This window comes from Lissotriton helveticus, chromosome 10 (genome assembly GCF_964261635.1).
Source record: "Lissotriton helveticus chromosome 10, aLisHel1.1, whole genome shotgun sequence".
Classification (NCBI taxonomy): Eukaryota; Metazoa; Chordata; class Amphibia; order Caudata; family Salamandridae; genus Lissotriton; species Lissotriton helveticus.
In genome coordinates this window covers 42340938-42365217 of record NC_136071.1, presented here as the reverse complement: position 1 = coordinate 42365217, position 24280 = coordinate 42340938, and the positions used below count along the sequence as shown (strand labels likewise).

At 46.2% G+C, this 24280-nt stretch overlaps 1 protein-coding gene across 2 annotated transcripts in view; it reads left to right on the top strand.

Moving 5' to 3' along the window:
* The first annotated feature begins 1639 nt into the window (after positions 1-1639).
* The window catches only part of ABT1 (activator of basal transcription 1), a 39237-nt gene continuing 16596 nt past the window's right edge, over positions 1640-24280 (top strand). The window contains exons 1-2 of one of the 2 annotated variants that reach the window (XM_078664136.1): positions 1640-1810; positions 11078-11315. In XM_078664136.1, the coding sequence (XP_078520262.1) occupies positions 11084-11315 (232 nt within the window). In that variant the 5' untranslated portion in view covers positions 1640-1810; positions 11078-11083. The remainder of the gene's footprint in view (positions 1811-11077; positions 11316-24280) is intronic. The other variant, XM_078664137.1, reaches the window with a different exon arrangement.

Here is a 24280-nt window from a genome sequence, read left to right as displayed (position 1 = left end):
TACCTCTTCCTGAATCACAACCTGCCCCAGAAAATTCAAGCACAGAGTCCATTGGGAAACTTTGGGTTCAGATTCCCACTGATGGTAATAGGTCAGGTGGGTCCAAAGTAAAATGGTTGAATTTTCTCCAAAGAAATCAGTAGAACATGGAGTCTTCCAGAGATACCAGTATAACATGGAGTCAATACCTGAACGAAATACTGTGCAAGCCAGTGTGACAGGAGCACAAGAGGAGCACTACATGCACTTAGGAAACCATACCACAGCTTAGAAGTTATGGCTCAGAGATATAGAACTGTATTTCACTGAAGCACATCTGTAGTACAGAGCACCACGAAGGCCTCCAGAAGAGAGTGCAGAGGAAAATACTATTAGCTGATATACTGTACCCAGTATTAATTTGGGAGGAGTCTCCTTCATGGCTAAACATATTCCAATCAGCTGTGGTCCACTAAGAGAGACAGAGAGCTGAAAATTGAAGATGGACTCACTTTACAACATTACAGGAAGAGAAACAATTTAAGAACGCAGTAAATGGCGTAATTGAAGTCCTGTTATGGTCTGGAAATGTATGAGATATTAATTCTGAGAAGATAAAGTGAATACCTATGCAGCGGTCATAGTGGAATTTGTGGAGCCACATGGAAAGTAGTCCCTCCAGTATGACAGACTAATCATGGCGGTTCAATGAGTGGCCACCTGGCAGCTCATAGTCTGCAGCCTGGTGGGGGGGGGGGGGGGGGTTTGAGGGGGGGCACTGCATTTTGTCTGATAAACACTCTTCGTAAACGGTCACTGAAGCCTTTGTCTTTGAATCTGAGATTGAAGCATGCCCTGGAGTCCTCCCGTCCATTTCTCTGACGTAATGAAACTCAAGGGGCCACCCTGCAAGGCACGTGGAGGGGCCCCCTCCGGACTCAATCAGGAGCTCTGCAGCCCGAGTGATGTGCTGAGGGGGCCCTCTGGAGCTTGGGGGCCCCACAGGGACTGCGGGGGCCTGTGTTACGACCCTTCTTTCTGCCTAACACAGACAAAAAGATTTATTGATTTTTATTTTATTTCATGCGATTTTATGTAGCGCAAACTTTACCCGAAGGTGTCAGCGCGCTTTACAAAAGGACTAGTTACATTACACAAGGATTTCGGAGTACATGAGTTTACTTAAAAGATACACACAGAAAAACTCTAAATTAACATAAGAATGGTAGCAAGTAAAAAAGTCAACTACAGATACTAGTGGTTAGAGTTACATATAAACAAGTTGCAGATGCAATCGAGATTACATTTTAATAAAAGTAGAAGCGTTAAGGGTTGGAGAAATAAAAATACTAATTAACAAAGTAGAGATGCGCACTGCCCCGCTCTCATGTCGCTGTCTGGATTTTGCTGCGATGATCTCTCAAAAACGGCCGTGCAGGGTCCAACAACAGTGCACTCAGCACAATGCCTGGAGCTCCGGCTTTGCTGCGGCTGGACCATATTTTCCGGTGCAGCGAGGAGGTCACTTCCGGTGCAGGGGCGGTCGCTTCCGATGCTATAGGCGGAAGGTTTCTAGCCATCATTATTGGGGCGTGTCCTTTATTTCCAACCAATAGCAAGGCGTACAAAGAAGTAACCGCACCAATGCCCTGCTCGTCCCGCCCCTTTAGCCTGTCAATCAATTTAGAACATGCTTTCCTACACTGCTGCTCCTTGCATCTTGCAGTCTGTTAAATAGCTGTACTGTATTTGGAATTTATGTAGCGTTTGTTACCCCTGATGAGGCGTTGGAAGTGTAGCAGAGACAGTCGGGTGTTCGAGGACTGTTGAGGTAAGGCGCTCTCAGCTGATTCTATAGGATTTAAAATGTTATTAGGCTTTCATTTTCGTTTTTTACATTATAGTTGTAAATTTGCTAATACCATCCACTTTCGACTGTATTTTTTAAACCTGCAGCATCATGTCTCCGTGAACAGAAAAAAAGAATTATTTCATGTTTTTTGTTCCCCTGAAAGTCCTTTTGCATTTCAAACAATGTACAAAAAAAGAGTTGCACATGACAGCTACTACAGTGATATTTAATAGAGACCATATTAGTTTGATGCACAATGTGTAAAGGCAAGTTAAGTGGGACAAGATTGTATTGTTTTGTAGTAGCCTATATTCAGCTCCTGTATCCCAACACGTTCTCAAAGTACTTGTTAGTGGATTAGTAGGAGGCTACCTCGTTCGCTGTGCTCTTTTGGTGGATTATGGATTAATAATGATGCCTCCACCGTAAAAGAGGGGAGTAAAGCAAGGAGTGGTGAGAGGTACAACTACATTTTGAATGTACCTCCCATGTTTATAAAGAGCTAACTAAAAAATCAAACTAGCAAAACGCTCTAATGTTATTGGGTAGTTATTGTAGACATCTTTCCAGGGCTTTAAGGGGAGGGGGGTAAAAAAACTGGGGGGGTCTCTCAAATTGGCATGGCCAATGTAAATAAGGACGTGGCTTAAAAACATGTAAGCTAAAAATCTGTGCTTAGCGCAGTGTGCTGCCCGACTTGTGTTTTGCTGTCATTGCATCCAGATATATATAATATAACAAGTAACATACCTACAAGTCAGGACTATTGACTTTGTCAATGGTTGTTAGTTTCATAAGATAAATAAGCAGCAACTATGGCTTGTTGTATATAACACTGAAAAACCCTGGTGACACCACGACAATGTTGCTGCTCCTGAGTTTCAAAAAGAGAAAGGCAATCCAGAGAGAAAATGACTCTCTTTAAAGGATTTCCCTCCCCTACAACGCTCACCAGACATGACGTTAAGCCGTACGTTTTCCACTAGTGAGAATTAAGCAGTGTGAGCACGCGCACATGATGTGCCTGTTGTCACTGCAGTCTCGAAAAAACCAGACTGCCTGTGCCAGTGCACAAAACAGAGCCTGATAGAGATCTGTTTCGAGGCACCCTTTAAAAAACTGCCGGTGCTCTTTATCTGATGGTATCATCTATTTATTTTGCAAATAAGTTACAAAATCCGTTGAAGCCCAGTATAGTCCAATAACACTGATTTGTATTTGATTTGAGAAAGCGGCCGCTCCACACGCTGCTCCCAGCCTCCTGGATCTGGTATCGTTAACACTGAGATCCTATCTCACACTCTACTTGAGCCTGCACAGTTGAAGAAGCGTCCAGTTAGTGCGTAGCGCTAGATTGCCCCGGCCGCCGAGCATTATTGTTTCAATCCGCCGAGGCCATTTACATAGTCAAGCTACCAAAGTGCGCTTGTGCGACAGCAGTTCCTGCACCGTGCTTCCTGAAATAATATTAGTGCCTGCAATTGTATATTCTATTTGCGCCTCCGCCTTTGACATCGCGCTCGCCTCCATTGTGCCCCAGTGTTGTTTTAAGACTGCCTGCTTGCTGCCATTTTGTTTGTTGTTGTCCTGCCTCCTTCCCCTGATCTACACCCCGCTTCCCTGCTGACCCTCCCTACCACTGATACTGACCTCGCTGCTCCTCCGCGATCGCGCTGTGACCGTCCTGCTATCAGCAGAAGCGGCCGCTCCACACGCTGCTCCCAGCCTCCTGGATCTGGTATCGTTAACATTGAGATCCTATCTCACACTCTACTTGAGCCTGCACAGTTGAAGAAGCGTCCAGTTAGTGCCTAGCGCTAGATTGCCCCGGCCGCCGAGCATTATTGTTTCAATCCGCCGAGGCCATTTACATAGTCAAGCTACCAAAGTGCGCTTGTGCGACAGCAGTTCCTGCACCGTGCTGCCTGAAATAATATTAGTGCCTGCAATTGTATATTCTATTAGCGCCTCCGCCTTTGACATCGCGCTCGCCTCCATTGTGCCCCAGTGTTGTTTTAAGACTGCCTGCTTGCTGCCATTTTGTTTGTTGTTGTCCTGCCTCCTTCCCCTGATCTACACCCCGCCTCCCTGCTGACCCTCCCTCGCCCCTCCCCTTTCACTATCCATTTATGACAGATGCATTTGCGCGCAGCGGTCGTGTCCCTTGCGCGCCGAAGGCGTGCCAAAGGTAAGCCCGTCTACGCCCATCCGCGCCTGGACCTCGTCCAGCGCCAGACCCCTTGGTCCCCGCAAATCGCACCCCTCCCTCATAACGTATGACGCCGCCACCCTCTTAGCCCTTAACCCCGGACGCACCCCACAATGCTACGAAGCCGCCCCAGGACGTACCTACGGTCCTTTCGCCTGCCACTCCTGCAAGTTCACCTGCATCAAAACCCACACCAAATCCACGATCTCCAAACACAGCCCCGACCCTAACCACCTAAAATGCATCCTTCTAAACACCCGATCGATCCACAAACACGCCACAGAACTCTCGGACCTACTCTACACTGCGTCACCGGACATCGCCTTCCTCACAGAAACTTGGATGAACGCATCTTCAGCACCCGACATCGCCATAGCCATCCCGGACACATACAAGATCATCCGAAAAGACCGCACCAACCAAACGGGAGGAGGCATCGCCATCGTCCATAAGAACACCATCAGCATCACAACCAGCCTCGACGATAACCTTACAACCGCCGAACACCTACACTTCCAGATCCATACCGACCCCAGGACCACACTTAGAGGCACCCTCATCTACAGACCACCAGGAACCCGTAAACAATTCAGCGAAGACATCACCGACTTCATCAGCCCACATGCCCTCCCCTCCGAGAACTACATTCTACTGGGAGACTTCAACTTTCACCTGGAAAAGAAAAAAGACTGCAACACCACCACCCTCCTGGACAACCTGGCCAATCTCGGACTGAAACAACTTGTTGACACCCCCACCCACTTAGCCGGACACACGCTCGACCCTATCTTCACCTCCAGCAAACACATCTCCTTTAATCACACCTCAGCTCTCCACTGGACGGACCACAGCTGTGTTCACTTCAGCTACAAAACTACCATGACCCACAACACCACACAACCTATTCCTCGAAGAAACTGGAACAAAATCACCACCGACCAAATCATCGCATCGCTCAACCAAAACCCTCCAGCCCTCTCAGCAGACCCAAACGAAGCTGCCTCCCAACTCAAACAATGGATCACTCACAGCGCTGACGAATTAGCACCCCTAAAAAACCACCAGATCAAACAAGGTAGCAAAAAGGCCCCCTGGTTCAACGACGACCTTAAGAATTCCAAGAAACTATGCCGCACCCTCGAAAAAACATGGAGAAAAAACCCTACCACTGCCAACCTGACCACCTTCAAGGCAGCCACCCGCAAACACCACCAATTGATCCGATCCACCAAGAAATCAGCTTTCAAGGATCGTCTAGACAACAACGCCCACAACAGCAAGGAACTATTCAACATCGTCAAAGAATTTACCAACCCCACCGCAGCCTCAAACGACATTACTCCCTCCCAAAACCTCTGCGACTCATTATCATCCTTCTTCTACAACAAAATCGCCGACATACATAACAGCTTTAAGAACACTTCAAAAGAACAGCCCGCCCCACCCACATCCAAACCCAAACCGCTCTCTAACAACCTTATCGCCTGGAACACAATCACCACTGAAGACACCATCCGCCTAATGAATTCCATCCATTCAGGCTCGCCAACCGACCCCTGCCCCCACCACATCCTCAACAAAGCAGACTCCATCATCGCACCCCATCTCCGTGATGTCATCAACTGCTCCTTCAACTCCGCTACCTTCCCAGAAAGCTGGAAACACGCCGAACTCACTGCCCTCCTGAAGAAGCCCACAGCTGACCCCTCTGAACTTAAGAACTACCACCCCATTTCCCTCCTCCCATTCCCTGCCAAAGTCATTGAGAAAGCAGTCAATAACCAGCTTGCCGCCTTCCTTGAACTCAACAACTCCCTCGACCCCTCACAATCCGGCTTTCGAGCCAAACACAGCACCGAAACCGCCCTCATTGCAGCGACAGATGACATCCGAACGCTACTGGACAACGGAAAAACAGCTGCCCTCATCCTACTCGACCTCTCCGCCGCCTTCGACACAGTCTGTCACAGCACCCTCATACAACGCCTCTGCAACGTCAGAATACAAGGAAAAGCCCTGAACTGGATCATCTCGTTCCTCGCCGGGAGAACCCAGAAAGTCCGACTCCCCCCTTTCAAATCAGAGGCCACCGAAGTCATCTGCGGAGTCCCACAAGGATCATCACTTAGTCCCACCCTCTTCAACGTTTACATGAGTCCACTCGCATCCATCGCGCAACAACACAACCTCAACATCATATCCTACGCTGACGACATCCAGCTGATCCTTTCCCTCACCAAAGACCCCAACACCGCCAAAACCAATCTTCATGAAGGCATGAAAGAAGTAGCCGAATGGATGAAAAACAGCCGCCTAAAACTTAACTCAGACAAAACGGAAGTTCTCATCCTAGGATCTTCACCCTCTGCCTGGGACGACTCCTGGTGGCCATCGGCCCTGGGCACAGCACCCATACCCACTGACCACGCACGCAACCTGGGCTTCATCCTAGACTCCTCCCTCTCGATGACCAGACAAGTTAACGCCGTCACATCCTCTTGCTTCAACGTACTCCGTACGCTCAAAAAAATCTTCCGTTGGATCCCCACCGAAACAAGAAAGACGGTCACCCACGCACTGGTCACTAGCCGACTGGACTACGGAAACACCCTCTACGCCGGAGCTACAGCAAAATTACAGAAAAAACTCCAACGCATCCAAAATGCATCGGCCAGACTCATATTAGACATCCCTCGCCAAGCTCACATTACCGCCCACCTGAAAGACCTCCACTGGCTTCCCGTCAACAAGAGAATAACGTTACGTCTCCTCACCCACGCTCACAAGGCCCTCTACAAACTAGGACCTGAATGCCTCAACACACGACTGTCCTTCTACACACCCACCCGCCAACTAAGATCCTCCAACCAAGCGCTTGCCGTAGTTCCGCGCATCCACAGATCCACCATGGGAGGGAGATCCTTCTCCTACCTAGCGGCCAAGACCTGGAACTCTCTCCCCAATCACCTCCGCCTCACACAGAACCACATTTCCTTCAGAAAGGAGCTTAAAACCTGACTATTCGATAAATAACGCACCCCCTCCCACAAGCGCCTTGAGACCCTATGGGTGAGTAGTGCGCTATACAAATTTCTGAACTTGAACTTGAACTATGAGGGGCAAAAAGTTTATTCCAAAGAAGGTTTTTAGAAAATAGTGGAAATGTATACATTTTAACTGACGTTTTGTCTGGAACACTGGTACGACTTGTTAGGACTTAATACTGTTCTACAAGGAATGTTTAGGATTCTACTCCAGTAAATGTTTGGAAAAGTTAGTGGCACATGGGCTCTTTAGACACATTTGTCAAAACATAGTAGTATTCAAGCACATGCACGTTCTGTTATTTATAGATCCTGAATGTAGCTTTGTAGAAACAGAGACGATTTAAGATTATGCACAAAAGTTGCAGGTTCAATGGATTTGAATTGCAGTGACATTTCATTAAATCTATTTGCCATTGAATTACATTTCACACATATTTACTGTTTTAGGCACTGGGTGATTAACTGATGGGCCCAGTATCACATGATTTTTGGTAAGTGCTGGGATTAGAATCCAGGTATTCAGGTTCCATTGTCAGTAGCTAATCTGCATGACCACACCCCACTAATGAACCAACATTGGTACACATTATTAGGTACAACATTTTAAGGTACACATTTTCATAATGCATGAATTAGCATTCTCTTTTTTAAAGCTTCCATCATGCTCTCAGTATGCACACTTGCCAAACTCCCCAGTGCTCCAGATAGCACTTTGCGAGTTTCCATAATTCCCTGATTAACCCAATTTGTCGGTTTCAATAATTCCTCAGCTAGCAGATTGAGCTTTTTTCTATAATGTTCATCTAGTACATTGCAATTTTCCATAATTCTCAAGACTGCACACTTTACTAACTTCCTTAATGACAACAGTATATATGTATGCATATTCCATAATGATCAGTGTAAATATTTCCAAATTCCTTCATGCGCATGTTTCAGTTTCTATAATGCATTAGTTAAAGTGTTGTGCTATTTCGGATAAAGCTGCTTGTGGTCTCCCTTTGCAAATTTCATCATGCTTTTAGCAGCATGAATGCTGTTTTATTTGTTCATAACATGCTCCGTTAGAACTCATCGTAGATGTTAAATCAAAGAGTAATAACAAAGAGAAAATTGAACTTGAGTAATATATCTTGGAGGTTGTATATAGTTGGTATCATTTTTGCTCTCTTGGAAGTATCATTATATACGGTCACTCTTCTGTACACAAAAGCACATAAAGGAGTTGCATAATCTTATTGCCTATTGTGCAGGATTCAAATCTTTCTCATACCTTGCCCCATGTACGGGAACCCATTACTTATACATCTAAGTGAGTGCCCAGATCTTCCCTGTTTCAGGAAACTCCTGAAAACAGAACTTTTCAGTAACGGAATTCTCCGGCCTCGCTTTCCACACCTCTAGCGCAGAGCTACCCCTCCCGGGGCGATTCCGCCGCTTTACAAATACCATCATTCATTCATTCCCATGTGCTTGAGCTTGCTGACTCCATCAGAGACTTCAGCGAGAGTCTTGCGGGTCCCTGTGCCTGACTAAAATACACAATTCTACTCCAGGATCATTTGTGTTTCTGCCATAACAGGCCTCTGGGGAACAACTGTTAAGAGTGCCCACTTGAAGAAGGACATTTGGAAAGGCTCCACATGCTCTTCACAAGAAACATGGTGCATAGCACTGGAAAAATAAAACTGAGGCATGCAACTATTGATGAACAACATTTTGGGACGCTGTGAGCAATGTGTTGGGTACCACAAACTGCTCAATGGGGAAATCCACTCAGCCTTTCGTTGGAAGGTCCCAAAATACCCCTGGTTGAAAACCATGAAATACACCCATTGTCAGTCCCCAGATATCCTTCATCATTATTTGTCGCCCATTGGAGGGCTGCAGAAAACACTTTACTGGAGGACGCAAAGTGTCTGTTTTTGAGTGACAGCAGTGAACCAAAGCTAGGTGTCATTGACAATTCATGGGATGCAAGATATCTTTTATTTGATGTTATACCACTAATTGGCCTGGGAAGCACGCAGAGTTAATCCCATATTGTGGATGTTTTGAAAGATGTGTTTTAATGAAATATCACTCAAGTGAAGCTGTCCTGATGTATTTCAGTTGGAGTTTTAAACCTGAGGTTTTGTTTGAAGATGTGTTTTTAGGGCGAAGCCTACCTGACTGTGCAGCTGTCTGGCTTGCTAAAGATATCTTGGGGACATTACGAAACCTTTCATAGTATTACATTGCGCCTGTAGCTTACCATTGACTTTGTGGTTTGTAACTCACATTTTCTGGCTTTCTATTTTTCTGAGTTTGTTTTTTCGAGGGTGCCCAAGTTCAGTTCGCCCCTCCCAAGGGGAACGCCTTTTCACACTACCTCCTTGTATTCTTCCACGAGTGCTCCTTTCTGTAAACAGGCCTGTAAATCTTGTCCTATTCGTATCACATTTGCTGTGCACTCAAAGACCGAGGTCAAATGTCAGGCTCTGTGTTCCGATGGAGCTTGGTGTTTACCTTTGTTTCTACAACTTCAGAGTGAGAGGATTTATCTGACAATACTATGGCAGAGAAAAGGGTTTTGTCCTAGCACACAACATTTAAATGAACTGTGACAGTATATCAGAATTAGCAAAGCACGAATGAAGCACATTTTCTGTTAACTCTGAAGTGTGTCAGAAACAAATATTTTATTATGATCAAAACAAGTCAATACACTTGGGTGATGCCATTTCCACACATTATCGTTTGTTCGCTGCATAGTTTTATTATTAAAACTGTATTTCTGTGCAAATGTAATGGCTATTTCAATTTAAAATGTGTTGTCTGTAATGGCAGTGTGCTACCACACAATGCATTTTTCACTCTACTCCACTCCACACCACTCCACACCACTGCACTTTACTCTGCCCCACTCCATTGTACACCAAGCCACTGTACTCGTCACCACTACCCTCTTCTCCACTCTGCACCACTGTACTCTATGCCACTTCACGCCTTTCTACTCTGCATCACTATTCTATGCCAATGCACACTGTGCCACTCTACTCTGCTCTACTCTACACCAGTCTAGGCCACTCTGCAACGCTGCACTCTATGCCAATACATTCTACGCCAATGCACTTTACTCTGTTCCACTCCATTCTACGCCTCTGGACTCCATACCAATCCACTGTACGCCACAGAAAATCTATTCTACACCACTGCACTCTACACCACTTTACAGCTTTGTTCTATGCCACTCTACACTACCCTACGCCACTCTTCTCTGAAACAATCTACTCTACGCCACTGCACTCTGCACCAGTGCACTCTTCTCTGCACAATTGTAGTCTAAGGCATTGCTCTCTTAAGACACTGCACTCTACTCTGCAGCACTTTACTCTCCGCCACTTAACACTACACCACTCCCCTGTGCACTACTGCACTCCACTCTGCAGAACTCCACTCTGAGCTACTGCACTCTACACCACTCCACGCCACTATACTCTACTCTGCACCATTCCACTCTAAGCCACCGCACTCTACTGTACGCCACTGTATCTACAACACTGTATTGTATGATGCTGAATTCTATACCTCTGAACTCTATTCCTATATACTCTGCAACATTCTACACCAATGCACTCTAAGCCACTCCACTCTATGCCACTGCACTCTACACCATTGTGCCCCACTGCACACTACGCGCCGCTGTACGCTACGCAACTGCACTATGACACTCTACTCTGCAACACTGCGCTCTATGCCACTCTACTCTGCACTACCGCATTCAGTGGCAATGCACTCTACACCGCTCTACTCTGCATCACTCCAGCATATGCCACTTCACTCTGCAGCACTCTACCCTGCACTCTATGCCACTGCACTCTAATGCACCATACTCTACTCTGCACCGCTCTATGCCACTGCACTTCATGCTACTCAACTTATTCTAATACACAGCCGTGTCAGCAAGTGGATAATATGGAATTCTGTTTGTGTTTTTTGCATCACTAGCACACCATGTCTGATGTGGAACATCAAGAGGAGGCAATTGAAGAGGAGATGCCAGTGATGGGAGAAGATGAGGGGAACTGCGAAGAAGAGGATGACGAGGAACCCAAAACTGCAGACAAGAAGATTATCCCAGGCATCGTTTACTTGGGACACATTCCGCCCCGCCTGCGTCCCCGGCATATACGTAACATGATGAGTGTCCATGGTGAGGTGGGGCGCATATTCCTACAAGCAGAGGGTGAGTCGGGAAAACCATTCAACATCTGTAAACAAGAGGCTACCTTTAATTTAGGGTTTGACCTGGTGGGTAGTTCAGTGAATGAAGGTGGCCGAGCGACTGAACTCCATGGTCTGCTGTTGACCACACATGGTCTCGATGTTCTCTAATTTTGCTTCCTCAACAGAATATTTACAGTTGTGCATAAATCCTATTTCTTACGTGCACCTCTTTAACCTTTTTTAAATTAGCACGTGGAAATCTACAAATCTGCTCAGTGATTTGTTCACAGACTAGCACTGAGGCCATATTGGTTTCAGTATGCGGACTTCGAGACGCTTTGTCTCTGCCGGCGGACATTTTGCCGATTGCACTGCAGCACATAATTAAATAGAAGGGGAGCGGATGTAAAAGATGACACCCCGTTAAAAAATAAAAGATGCAGCAAATACTGCAGTGTAAAACCCGGCATCTGAGAAAGAGTTGGTGTTTGCAACATTGTGAATTATCCACAAATCATTAGTTTTGAACTCAACATTACCTTGCATCTGTTTCCTAGTCAAAGTCTATTACAGCTCTGGATAGAAATGCACATACCTGCTTTTGAAATGATTGGGGTGGGGGGGTGTAACAAATTGTGGGTTAAAAACTCCCATACAGAAATATTGCTTTAAGAGATAGCCATGCGCTCTATCCAGATTCAAGCAGAATGCAAAGTGAGGGATAAAAAGAGAACTTGCAGTCCCAGGGTGTTGAAGTGTGATGATCAACAGCGGACTATGGGCCTCATTTATGAAAAGTGTTGCATCTCTGCAAGAAATCAGCGATGCAAGACTTTTCAATGCGCCCTCCTTGTGACACCATGGATGCGCCGTATTTACTGTAAAATACAAAAACAGATTTTGCCTGAAACTCGTTTTTGGGTGGAGCCCTTATGATTTATGCTCAGTCAAACACATTTCTTTATGTTTTAACCACTTATTTATTTATTTCATTTTTAGGATTACTGGCATGTCAGAAAGAGCATAAAGGAATAAAACGAGTGTTTTTCCTTGTAGAGATAAAAGACAGTGTTTATTAGTTACATGCTTTCTTGAATATATAGATATGTTCGCAGCTCTTTATGATTTTGATTTATTCATTGTAATGTAAAAGTCTCAATCGATTTAGTGTTTTTGTTTAAATTGTATGTGTTTTGTAATGTAAAATGTACAGTATTTCTTGTAATGTAAAATGTATAGTTTGTTCAATGTAGTTGTAAATAGATTGATTTAAATACACGTTTCCTTTTCACATAAACAAAAGAATTAAAAAAAATATAAGTAATCCTAAAAATCGAATAAATAAATAAGTGGTTAAAATATAAAGAAATGTGTTTGGCTGAGCATAAATCATAAGAGCTCCACCCAAAAAAGAGTTTCAGGCAAAATCTGTTTTTGTATTAATTGAGCCCTGCCTGCTTCTCATCCCCCAGGGCCATTCTCCTTTATTAGGTCTCGCCTACGACGAGAACTATAGTCGTCGTCTCAGCAGTCTGAGACCGACGAAGGGATACAAGACCTGGCCGCGCGCAGCGTTTTTCCATAGGATAACGTTGTGCGCGCGGCCAGGTCTTGTCTCCACGGCATTGCATTGCAGTCCGGATCGCGTTGCGCGCCTCTCTGGAATGCAGAGGGGCGCGCGGCTGACAGGAGAGATGAGAAACACGCGAGGTGCGCGTCGGAATCCGACGCTGCGATGTTACTGCGAGATCTTGCTTTCGTTTTCCCCGTTGACTGGCAACAAAGCACATTTCAGCTTTCCCTTGAGAAATTCGTTTTTGAATGAGAGCAAAAGGCCGCGCTGCGTTAATAGATGCTAACGCCTGGCCTCGTCAGCTGGAGGCGAGAAGGTAACACGATTGTCTCAAAGATGTCCTCTGAGAAGGACAGACAGGGCCTCACTTCTTGGTATGCGGGATTACAGTGTGATTAAATCACCCTCCTGTAAATCTGTTCCCGTACATGATATTACACCGTCCAGCCTCCCAAGGTGAATTTACTGCCCTATGTCAGTTTTTAGGGTGGAAGGAGATATAACTCGCTGAATTGTTTTCACCGCACCGAAAACTCGTCCTTCCCTGCTAAGGCCTGGGGTCGGGTGCGCGCGGTTTACGAGCAGGCCCTGCCTCTGTGAATGCTCACTCTGTGCCTTGATGTGGAGTGAAACCCTCGGTGTGAAGGTGCTCTGTGCCTGCACAATGACCCCTTTCTGTGCACTGCACACTGCTTGCATTCCTGCAGATAGTGCCAGCCAGGACTCCAAGGAGGGCACCACAGTGAGATACTGCTCGAGCCACTGTTCCATCAAGTGACGAGGGAGTGGGGTGCAGGCTACAATACAACATAAAGCCATTTATAAAGCGCACAGCTATCTCTGGATAGGCGTCTCGGCGTTAGGTTATAAATTAAGAGAACGTTGGACGCGTTATCAGCTCATAGGATAATGTTATTGTGGGGGACCACAGGAGCGTGCATCCCTCATCTCACCGAAAACCGGTTATGGCACGTATCTTACTGCAAAGACAGTGCGGTACTGTGAACATGCCTTCTTTCCATATGTGCATGTTATGTTAGGTTTATGGTAAAATCTATGTTTAGGTACAAGAGGTGGGCGTGTTTCCTGGTTAAGGGACAGCGTGCGGTGCTTTTTGTAAATAGGAATGTGTGCAGAGTGATATGTAAAATGTGCTTAAAATATGTGCATTTGTTTAGTGAAATGCACAGACGCCTGCGATGTTTATTGATGCTTAGATATTTTCGGTTCGAGCTCCAGTTATTTTCGATGTATTAGGCAGGCGCGGTGCGTCCATTGGGGCGTAGGGGCGAAGCCCCACTAAGCCCCATGGACCCACCACGTCCTCACTAGAAGCCAAACACAATTATTTTTAAAAATCGCGCTATCTGCCGGCCGGGAACCGGGAGACACCCGACCTTCCCGGAGTGCGCAAGGGGGGGTGGGGGGGGGGGGGAGGATCGGGCAGCTGCAGCTGCGCAATTGTATTTTTGGGCACAAACATGCCCGCGCATGCGCAGATCGTTTTCTTGTGAATTCCCCCTTAGAGAGAGGACCAGGGGGCGGGCCGCAGCCCCCGGGGTTACACAGGGCGACTGGGCGAGGAGTCATGGTGCCCCCCCAGCCAATCCTGGCGCAGGATTGGCTGGTCACTACATAGCCCGGTTACATAACCCCTGACGGATAGCACGGCCGACTTTGGTGCTTGGAAACCAGGTTCGAGCCTCTTATCGAACCATAAAAATTTATACATGACTTACTTTGGTGTTAAATAAATAGATATTTTAAAAAACAAATAAAAATGATGTTCCGACTAAGGTGTGAAATTGGTGTCGAATAAATACATGTTTTTAAAAACAATTAATATTAATCATGTATCATTGGTGCTGGAGTACAAGGTTCGAGACTGGTATTAAACACTGACAAGCTGTGTGCAAGTTATATGGTCATAAAAATACATGAATGATGGATGCAGGATGGGTGGATGCATGAATGGATGCAGGATGAATGATGGGTGGATGAATGGATGGGTGGATGCATGAATGAATGATGGATGCACGATGGATGCAGGATGGGTGGATGGGTAGATGAATGAATGATGGATGCAGGATGGATGCAGGGTGGATGGATGGGTGCATGAATGAATGATGGATGCAGGATGGGTGGATGGATGGATGATGGATGGATGATGGGTGGATGAATGGATGGGTGGATGCATGAATGAATGATGGATGCAGGATGGATGCAGGATGGGTGGATGAATGAATGATGGATGCAGGATGGATGCAGGGTGGATGGATGGGTGCATGAATGCATGATGGATGGATGGGTGGATGCAGGAATGGATGCAGGATGGATGATGGATGGATGGGTGGGTGGATAGATGCATGAATGAATGAATGCTGGATGGGTGGATGGATGGGTGGATGAATGAATGATGGATGCAGGATGGATGGATGGGTGCATGAATGAATGATGGGTGCATGAATGAATGATGGATGCAGGATGGATGGGTGGATGGGTGGACACATGAATGGATGCAGGATGAATGATGGGTGGATGAATGGATGGGTGGATGCATGAATGAATGATGGATGCAGGATGGGTGGATGAATGAATGAATGATGGATGCAGGATGGATGCAGGGTGGATGGATGGGTGGATGAATGAATGATGGATGCAGGATGGATGGGTGCATGAATGAATGATGGGTGCATGAATGAATGATGGATGCAGGATGGGTGGACACATGAATGGATGCAGGATGAATTATGGGTGGATGAATGGATGGGTGGATGCATGAATGAATGATGGATGCAGGATGGGTGGATGAATGGATGATGGATGCAGGATGGATGCAGGGTGGATGGATGGGTGCATGAATGAATGATGGATGCAGGATGGATGCATGAATGGATGCAGGAATGGATGCAGGAATGGATGATGGATGGGTGGGTGGGTGGATGGATGCATGAATGAATGATGGATGGATGGGTGGATGGGTGGATGAATGAATGATGGATGCAGGATGGATGCATGAATGGATGCAGGAATGGATGCAGGAATGGATGATGGATGGGTGGGTGGATGGATGCATGAATGATGTATGGATGGATGCAAGGTGGTTCGGGCTCGCTCGCTCGCTCGCTACGGTGCAATATGCAAATTAGTTTACGCCCCACCACTTTCAAATGTCACCAGCCGCCCCTGGTATTAGGGTCTTTCTCAGTCAGAAACGTAGGTGACATATACACCAGCTAAAATGAGTGTCTGACCTAAAATTCGGTACCAGCTCGATTTTCGGCAGAGTATACATTGGTGAGTTGAAATGAAGGCCCCGTCCCACATTCACAAGTCCCTGTGTACGTCTTTTAACCCTGCTTTTGCAACTGGGTGAATCGCTGCTTCCAAGTCTTAGCAGCTAATGGAACCGAGCGGCTGGTGGACACAGTGATTTGTCGAAGATCACACGGCGTGGTAAGTTGGTGATCGGCTGTTAGAACTCGTCTTTACTTTCTAGCAGCCTGGATGAAAGGAGTGCTCCTGGCGCATCCAAGGAAGCCCTGTGTGTCAGGTGGCAGTGTCGTTTCACCTCCATGAAACTGGTAAAATTACATTTTTGTCCACAGCTTTTAGGCTGCTAAATATTTAAAAGTAGATCATTTGGGAACTAGGAGACCGAATTCCCCTCGTAATACAACATTCATAGAATGTGGGAGTTGATAGTGACGTTAAGGTCAACCAGTGATCCCTTCTTCGCCTCTTCTTAACACATAGGCCTTATTTACTCTAGCGCCATCATTTCATGGCTCAAAACTGTGCCTGCCTGGTCCCTTTCAAACAGAGAGGGTCACTTCATTTGCACTGATGAGGTCCCACCTCATTGTGTGACCCTGGGCAGACCATGCTCTCCCTCTGTCTCGGTTCCCTTGCCTTTGTATTTACACCAGCCAGCAGAAGGGGGGATCTTTTATATTCGCAGAGTCGTTTCATTTGTCTGAGTTTCATCTGCCCTGTGCGGGGTTTCTCTTTTTAGTATTGTTCATTAGGGGCCGCTCGGTTCACGACTGCACGTGTGCACCGTGTGCTCTTGTGCGTGCCAGAGTTCTGCGGAAGACTTTGTCGGTGATATGTTTCAAACTGGCTGGGTTCTGTCGTAAAAACGTGTGAAACCTGTCCTGCCTGGCTGAAGATGAGTCAGGCCCCTTTTATTTGCACTTCGGGTGTTTTGTGTTATTCTTGGGAGCGCGGGTACCCCCAGTCAGAACGGTGTGTCCTGGGCAGGTCTGGAGGTGCCCGTGTGAGGGAGGGTGGTAGGCAACTTACCCTCTACCGCATGCTTGGTCCAGGGGCTTCAGTTAGCCCACCAGGGTTCTGGCAGTGGCAAAGTGCGTACGGACCTCCATCACGTAGACGCAACTTACTTAAAGGTTCCCTGAACCGATGCAAGTTTTGAGAGGGGCGTAGTCACCAGTGGTGCCACAGGTGCAGTCGCACCAGAGCCCAGTGGCTAGAGGGCCCCAAAAACGCCCAATTCTTGCCTTATTTTACTATCCACCATGGGCTCAGGGTATCCATTTTTTGTGCCTGTGCAAGGGACTGCGGCACGTTTGCTGCACCACTGTCTTTGGAGGGGGGTTCAAAGAGGCCCTTTGGCGCAGTCTTGAACACTCGCCCGCTATTGGCTGCTCTGCTGACGCCTGACGGGTGTTTTATTGTAGCGCCGAGCTCTTCTCTCGAGATTGTCTTACAGTAACAGACTTGTGCGCACGGCGTTGCCCGCTCGTGCCAGCAGCCGTGGACAGGTTCCTGCTCAATCAAATTACACCCGGAGCTGGACGCATTTTAACATGCCAGGGACCGGGAAACCCTGTGCGCCTTTGGCGCTTAAAGTTTGGAATGCACCGCGCATGCGGAAGGAGCTATGAAGTGGTCAAAATCTGTGTGGGTGCTATATTTAAAACCATCTAAACGAAACCGACTCCCCCTCTCCTACCAGCCCTCGGGTGATTAATACTTTTTCAGTTTTCTCACTGCCTGTCTTATTAAGTTCCTCGAGTGCATGGAGGCCCGTGCTGGATTTTTAAGCACTTTATACGTGTGGTGTAATGACCGCTGGTCTTATGGACCTTATCAGTAGAACCGGTTTCATGGGACACGAGACAGTGGCGGTATGGAAAATTCAAAACATACTTGCATAGATTTCTCTTCTTTAAGGCTGAACCTCTCCTCTACAGTTCCATCTCCAGCGTATACATGCTCACTAAGCCAGGGGGTGGATTGTTAAATAAATACATATTATTGTGCACCCTGTGAACTGAAGGGCTTCTAGGTGCATCTATGGTTCCGGAGTTGAGCTAGGGATTCGCCCAGGATCACATCGTTTGTTCGAGCTCGGACATTGTGATACAGTCCTTTTCTCTTTATTTTACAGATGACTGTTTTTGAGAGCCATCTCTGCTGTCATAAGGAGCGTGACCCTCCGCCCTCCATTCTTTTTGGACACCCAATGCCAGTTTTCCTATTAGTAGAGATCAGAATCGTTGTCTGTTGCTGACCCAGCACTACAACTCCCAGAATGCCGAGTGCTATTGAATGGAACGCCAGGGGCCCTCTCGTGATCCGGTTCTTTCCGCTGCGCGGGTTTCACTGACCGTGGAGCTCGGAGACACGAAGGGGCAGTCACTGCCATGTGTTTCCGGGCTCTTCAGCCCACGCACTCTGAGGTGTTTAAAATTAATGCATTCGCTGTAGACATAACACGCGGACACCTACTGGTTGGCCCCGCGCAGAGATACTCGAGCAGGGAAGGGACCCAGGACTGGCTTCGAGGCGCTTGAAGTTACCTGCAATCTGATCTCTATTCTCGAGCTGAGCGGACCTGTGACGTGGCTGCAGAATAAAGGGTGTTGGGAAAGAGTACAGGGCAGAGTCATCTGAATAATTAAGTTATACAATTACAATGTGCGGTGCGCTTAACGCTCTGTGCGTCTACCTCGGTGTGGGCATGGCGAAGCGCCCTGTGCGCCCCCCTCCGCCAGTGCCTTTTATCTGCAGAATGAAAAAGTCAAACCTGAGTGAGATAAATGTTGTATACACAAGCCATAGTGCCTGGCGGTGTTGAAGGGCGCTGGCTGTTTTCCTCTCAGAATTGGGGACCGGTTGTTTTGGATACAGAAGGATCACTTTCACATAAAGGCAGGGGTATTTTCCTTATTGATAGCGGATCTGCCAGCCACTCTGAGAACGGTGAGGGGTGCCAGTCCAAAAATAGATGGGAAGCATGTGGCATGCTTACTTTATGCAGACAATTTGGTGATTGTGGACCAAACTGAGATGGGTCTGCAAAGAAAGCTTAAAGTGTTTGGTGAGTACTGTAGTCGGAATAGATTAACAGTAAACCTGGAAACAACTAAGAGTGTGTGCTTCGGTAAAAAGGAACGTTGTCAACTGGTTCTGTGGCTCCGTAAAATTGGAGATAGTTAAGGAGTACAAATACCTGGGTATTTGGTTTGAAAAATCTATAATGTGGAAAGTACATTTGAAAGCATTAAAGCTGTGGGCTCTATCCACGGTTCTTCCCCGCCCCACACTCCATCCCTCCCCCGCCCCACACTCCATCCCTCCCCCGCCCCTCACTCCATCCCTCCCCCGCCCCACACTCCATCCCTCCCCAGCCCCACACTACATCCCTCCCCGACCCCACACTCCATCCCTCGCCCACACTCCATCCCTCGCCCTGCCTCTATCCTTTGCCCTCCCTCTATCTATCTATCGCCCTCACTATCCATCACATCACCACAGCATCACTCAGGGGCACCACAACATCACTATGCGCTACCACAGCATCACTGAATGCCACAGCATCACTCGTCGCTGCCACAACATCATTCAGAGCCACCACAGCATCAATCTGTGCAACCATTCAACAACACCTGATTCAAATATGTTCTCTCAATGTTTCAAACTTTATTACAAATGTCACAAAAAAATTTAATATTTCACTTCTGTTCTTGTATTTTCATCACAATAAAATACACTAAACATAATCTTCCAAAAAGTTATTTTCAAAAGTTTAAGCTATTGCCATTATAAATTACAAGAACTTTTTATTTAAGTATTAATTATTGAAAAAAATACAAGCCTTTGTTATTTTTAATATTAATACATCCAAGTCATGTAAATACAACACATATTGCATTACAAATGCTATAGGTGTCACGTTTGCAAAAGTTAACACTATTGGCATTGTAAATGACAAAGTTATTAATTTCGCTATTTTCAAAACAAAAACATAAATAAAAAATTTGTCATTTACAATACTAATACCTCTAACTTTACTAATACTAACTTTACTTTACTAGAGACCTGAAAAAACTCAAACCAAACTCTCTACCCCCTAACAGCTGCAATCTCCTTGCTCCCCCTGCCGGCATCTCGGACGTGCAATCCTTGACTGACCACTATCTCAACGCAATGACCACAATAATTGATGAGGCTGCACCTTTGCAACTAAAAAGAGTATCTTCCAAAATCTCCAACCCATGGTACGACGGGAGTCTCAACGAGGACCGACGAGCCATGCGAATGGCAGAGCGCACCTGGAGATCAGCTCCCTCTGCACTGCATCTAAAAACACTGAAGAAAAAGAGAAACGCCTACTTCAGGAAAATTAAACGCTCAAAAACAGTTTTCTTCAGCCACCAGCTCGACCAAGCAAGGAACAGGCCGAGGAAACTGTTTGATCTAATCAGAACTCAATGCAAGGAACAACCCCAGCCACACAGCAATATGCACGAGGCTCCCTCCTGTGAAGACTTCTCCACTTTCTTTATCCCAAAAACTGACAACATAAAGAGTGATCTCATCATTGACGCAAGCCTCTACTCCAAGCCTCATTGCATAGCATCCACTGAACGAAAAAACAATGCCACATGGTCATCCTTTGTCACCTACTCTGAAGAAGAAATAGGGAAACTGCTCAGCACCATTAAACCATCCAATCACCTCACGGACCCCCTCCCTGCTAATGCTGTAAAGGACTTTATCCCTCTACTCCTCCCACTCTGGACTAAAATTATCAACAGCTCACTTCAACAAGGAACCATCCCTGACTCCCTCAAAGTAGGACAAGTCACGCCTTTACTAAAGAAACCAACAGCCGACCCCTCTGATCTAAACAACTACCGTCCCATTACCAATATCCCCACTCTCGCCAAATTGTTGGAAAAATGCGCACAACTACAATTGACTAAACACATTGATCAGTTTGGCCTCCTCAATCCTCATCAATCAGGCTTCCGAGCGGGCACAGCACTGAAACGGCTATGACACACATAATTGACGACGCCCTTCAAATGCTAGATCAAAATGATACCTGCCTCCTCATCCTTCTTGATCTCCCTTCAGCTTTTGACACCGTTAAGCATGAGAAATTACTCGAACTACTAAACACAAGAATGGGTCTATCTGGGACAGTCCTCAAATGGTTCACTTCCTTTCTACACAACAGGTCGCAGAAATTCAAGAGTAACAACCGGATGTCCTCGCCAATACCTGTTTCGTTAGGCGTCCCACAAGGTTCCTCCCTATCCCCAACTTTGTTCAACCTAGTCATGGAACCCCTCACCACCTTGTTACAAGAGTCCAATATACACTTTCACATGTACGCTGATGATACCCAACTATATCTCAAATTACAATCCCCCAAAGACATTTTGCTCCTGAACTCAACGATCAGAAGCACCCAATCTTGGCTTGCCGATAATCATCTCAAACTCAATGCTCTGAAAACAGAGTTCCTTCTTATCTCACCTCCCGCCAAGATCTCTACCACACAACTCTGGCTTAAAGACCTAACTGCACTCAATGTCCAACCCACCATCGTAGACTCAGCAAAATCCTTAGGCATTACACTTGACACCAATCTCAACATGCAGCAACATATCAGCAAGGCAACTAAGGGAGCGAACTACCAAATCAATACCCTGAGGAAACTTAAACCCTTCCTCCCTGCCGATGACTTCCGAACTGCAGTACAAGCACTAGTCATCCCTCGAATAGAATATGGCAGCATCGCCCTCTGTGGACTCCCCCTAACTACTACTGCTCCACTAAGAGCTTCTCTACACGCTGCAGCGAGACTCATCACTGGTTAAAAAAAAACACTTGCATATCTCCCCTGACTTTAAAAACTTGAACTGGCTGCCTTTCGAAGCCAGAATACATCTGAAAATCGCCTGCATGACGCACAAAGCTGTCCACATGAGCTCACCAAGCTATATCACTCAGAAGCTGACAATCTCTGGAGGCTCTAGAAACACCAGAGGCACAAACAATCTTCTGCTGAAGCCTCAAAGATTCCGGAAGGAAAAAACGTATAAACGATCCTTCTCAGGAATGGCACCCAGGATCTGGAACTCACTCCCCCCTGAAACGAGGCTTATCTCCTCCACTACACTGTTTAAGAAAGAAGTAAAAGGTATCCTCATGGCTAAATACACCTGAAGTGCTATTCTGAACTTTGTTAAGACTCCGCACTGTTCTGTACTCCTTGTTCGACCCCGTGGCTTATTTGTTTTATATGTATTAATGATATATGTGATTTATGTGATTTACGTGATTTTCTTGGCTACCACATGTTTGTACTACTAGCATTTTTACTTACCTGTTTGACTGTGTTCCCTCATGCTCCCCTTTTCTATGTGAAGCGCTCTGATATCTGTAAAGATCTTGTTCGCGCTATATAAAACTTTCAAAATAAATAAATAAATAAATAATGCGAGACCTATTGCATTGCAAATGCTTGTGTATATATATTTACTGTAAAGGCGCACCATGCCGCAAAGATTTACAGATAAGTCCGTGTTCCTGACATACCTGTAGGTGCAAAATTGGCGAATTTCTGGAGTGTCTGAAAACGGACGGAACTCCAGCAATGTGTCATATGTGAAAAGCCCTGTGTCACTCCTTACACTGCTTCAATCAGACGCAAGGATTTGATGTAGTGACTCCCTAGAAGGTGCGCAGTGAAATCTTATACATTTCACTGCGTCACTTCTACGTGGCTTTCCTGCGGTGGAATGCCCGCCCTGCATACATTATACCTGACGCAGGTGTAATGTAGCGCAGGGGGTTTACAAAGTGACGCTTCTACCTAGATGCGTCACTGTGTAAATATGGCGCAGTGTGGCACATTTTTTACTCTGCCAGAGCATCACAAAAAGTGACGCGGCGGCGCAAGGGCCTCATAAACAAGGCCCTAAATCTTTAGTGCGCCTCAGGCATCCAGCGGGCACTGTTCTTACCAATCAGAGCTGTTTATGCATGGAGAGTGCCTGCGTATACATGCTGTACAATGTGATTTTCTCTCTGCATACAGTTACATCATTTCCAGGTTATCTAGGAAGTGCATACAAGTGACTTTTATACCACCAGGGTGGTGTCTAATCTGACAGACTTGTGTTTTCTCAAAAGCTGTTTACGATGCACCAGAACACATATCAAGGGGCAGGAGACTTTTGAGGACGTGTAGCACTTTTCTATGCAAAAAGCCCTAGAATTGTGTAGTAGTTATAGATGCTACCCTACATCTGGGGAGATATGATTTCATATAGACTGGTTGAGTCAAATAATCCAGTGGTTTACTTAACCCAGGGGATTACATCATGTGTTGGACTATATGACCATACCCACTTCTAAACAGAACACAGCCACTTTTGAACCATACATTACCCTCTTATTCCCCTAAGAATTGACGGCAACCTCTGCTGCAAAGCCTCTCGATGATCTGATCCTCAACTCCTCTATCGAACTCCCTTACCCTCACTGATTGGAACTTTTTTTCCCGCCTTGTAATTATTGATCTGTGAAACTTCCAGAATCTAGGTGTATCAATGTACTGTGACTGTTTATGCCTCTATGTATGTACGTTGTAAAGCACTCTGATACCCCTCAGGTCGTGTAAGCACTATCTAAAACTCCTAAAATAAAAATTAAAAAAATAGAAGACCATGCTGTAAAGAAACAAATAGTGGAGACCCCTCATAGGAGCTGCCAGAGTACACAGACTTACCTGACTGTTGTGTTGTGGGCTTCTCTTTGTTTAGGTCCTTCTGTCACTGTGTGTGACCTTTCAGGATGGGTGCTCATGCTGTCTTTTGTTACACCACATTAGTCAGCTCTGCATTCTCCGAATGAGTGGGGCCAATTGTACTGTACTCTAAGGCTGACCCTCTATCTCGTGTGGCAGTCCACAGTAAATGTGTATGTTTATCCTCCATTTTATGTATGAAATTTCCCAGGCCCCTCTGAAAATATGCCTCGGGTCGCACTAGTAAACATGTTTCCCCACAGTGTAATCACAACAGAAGGGTAGCATCTATAACTGTTAGACATTGTGAGGGCTTATTTGCATAAATAGTCTTTTAGGA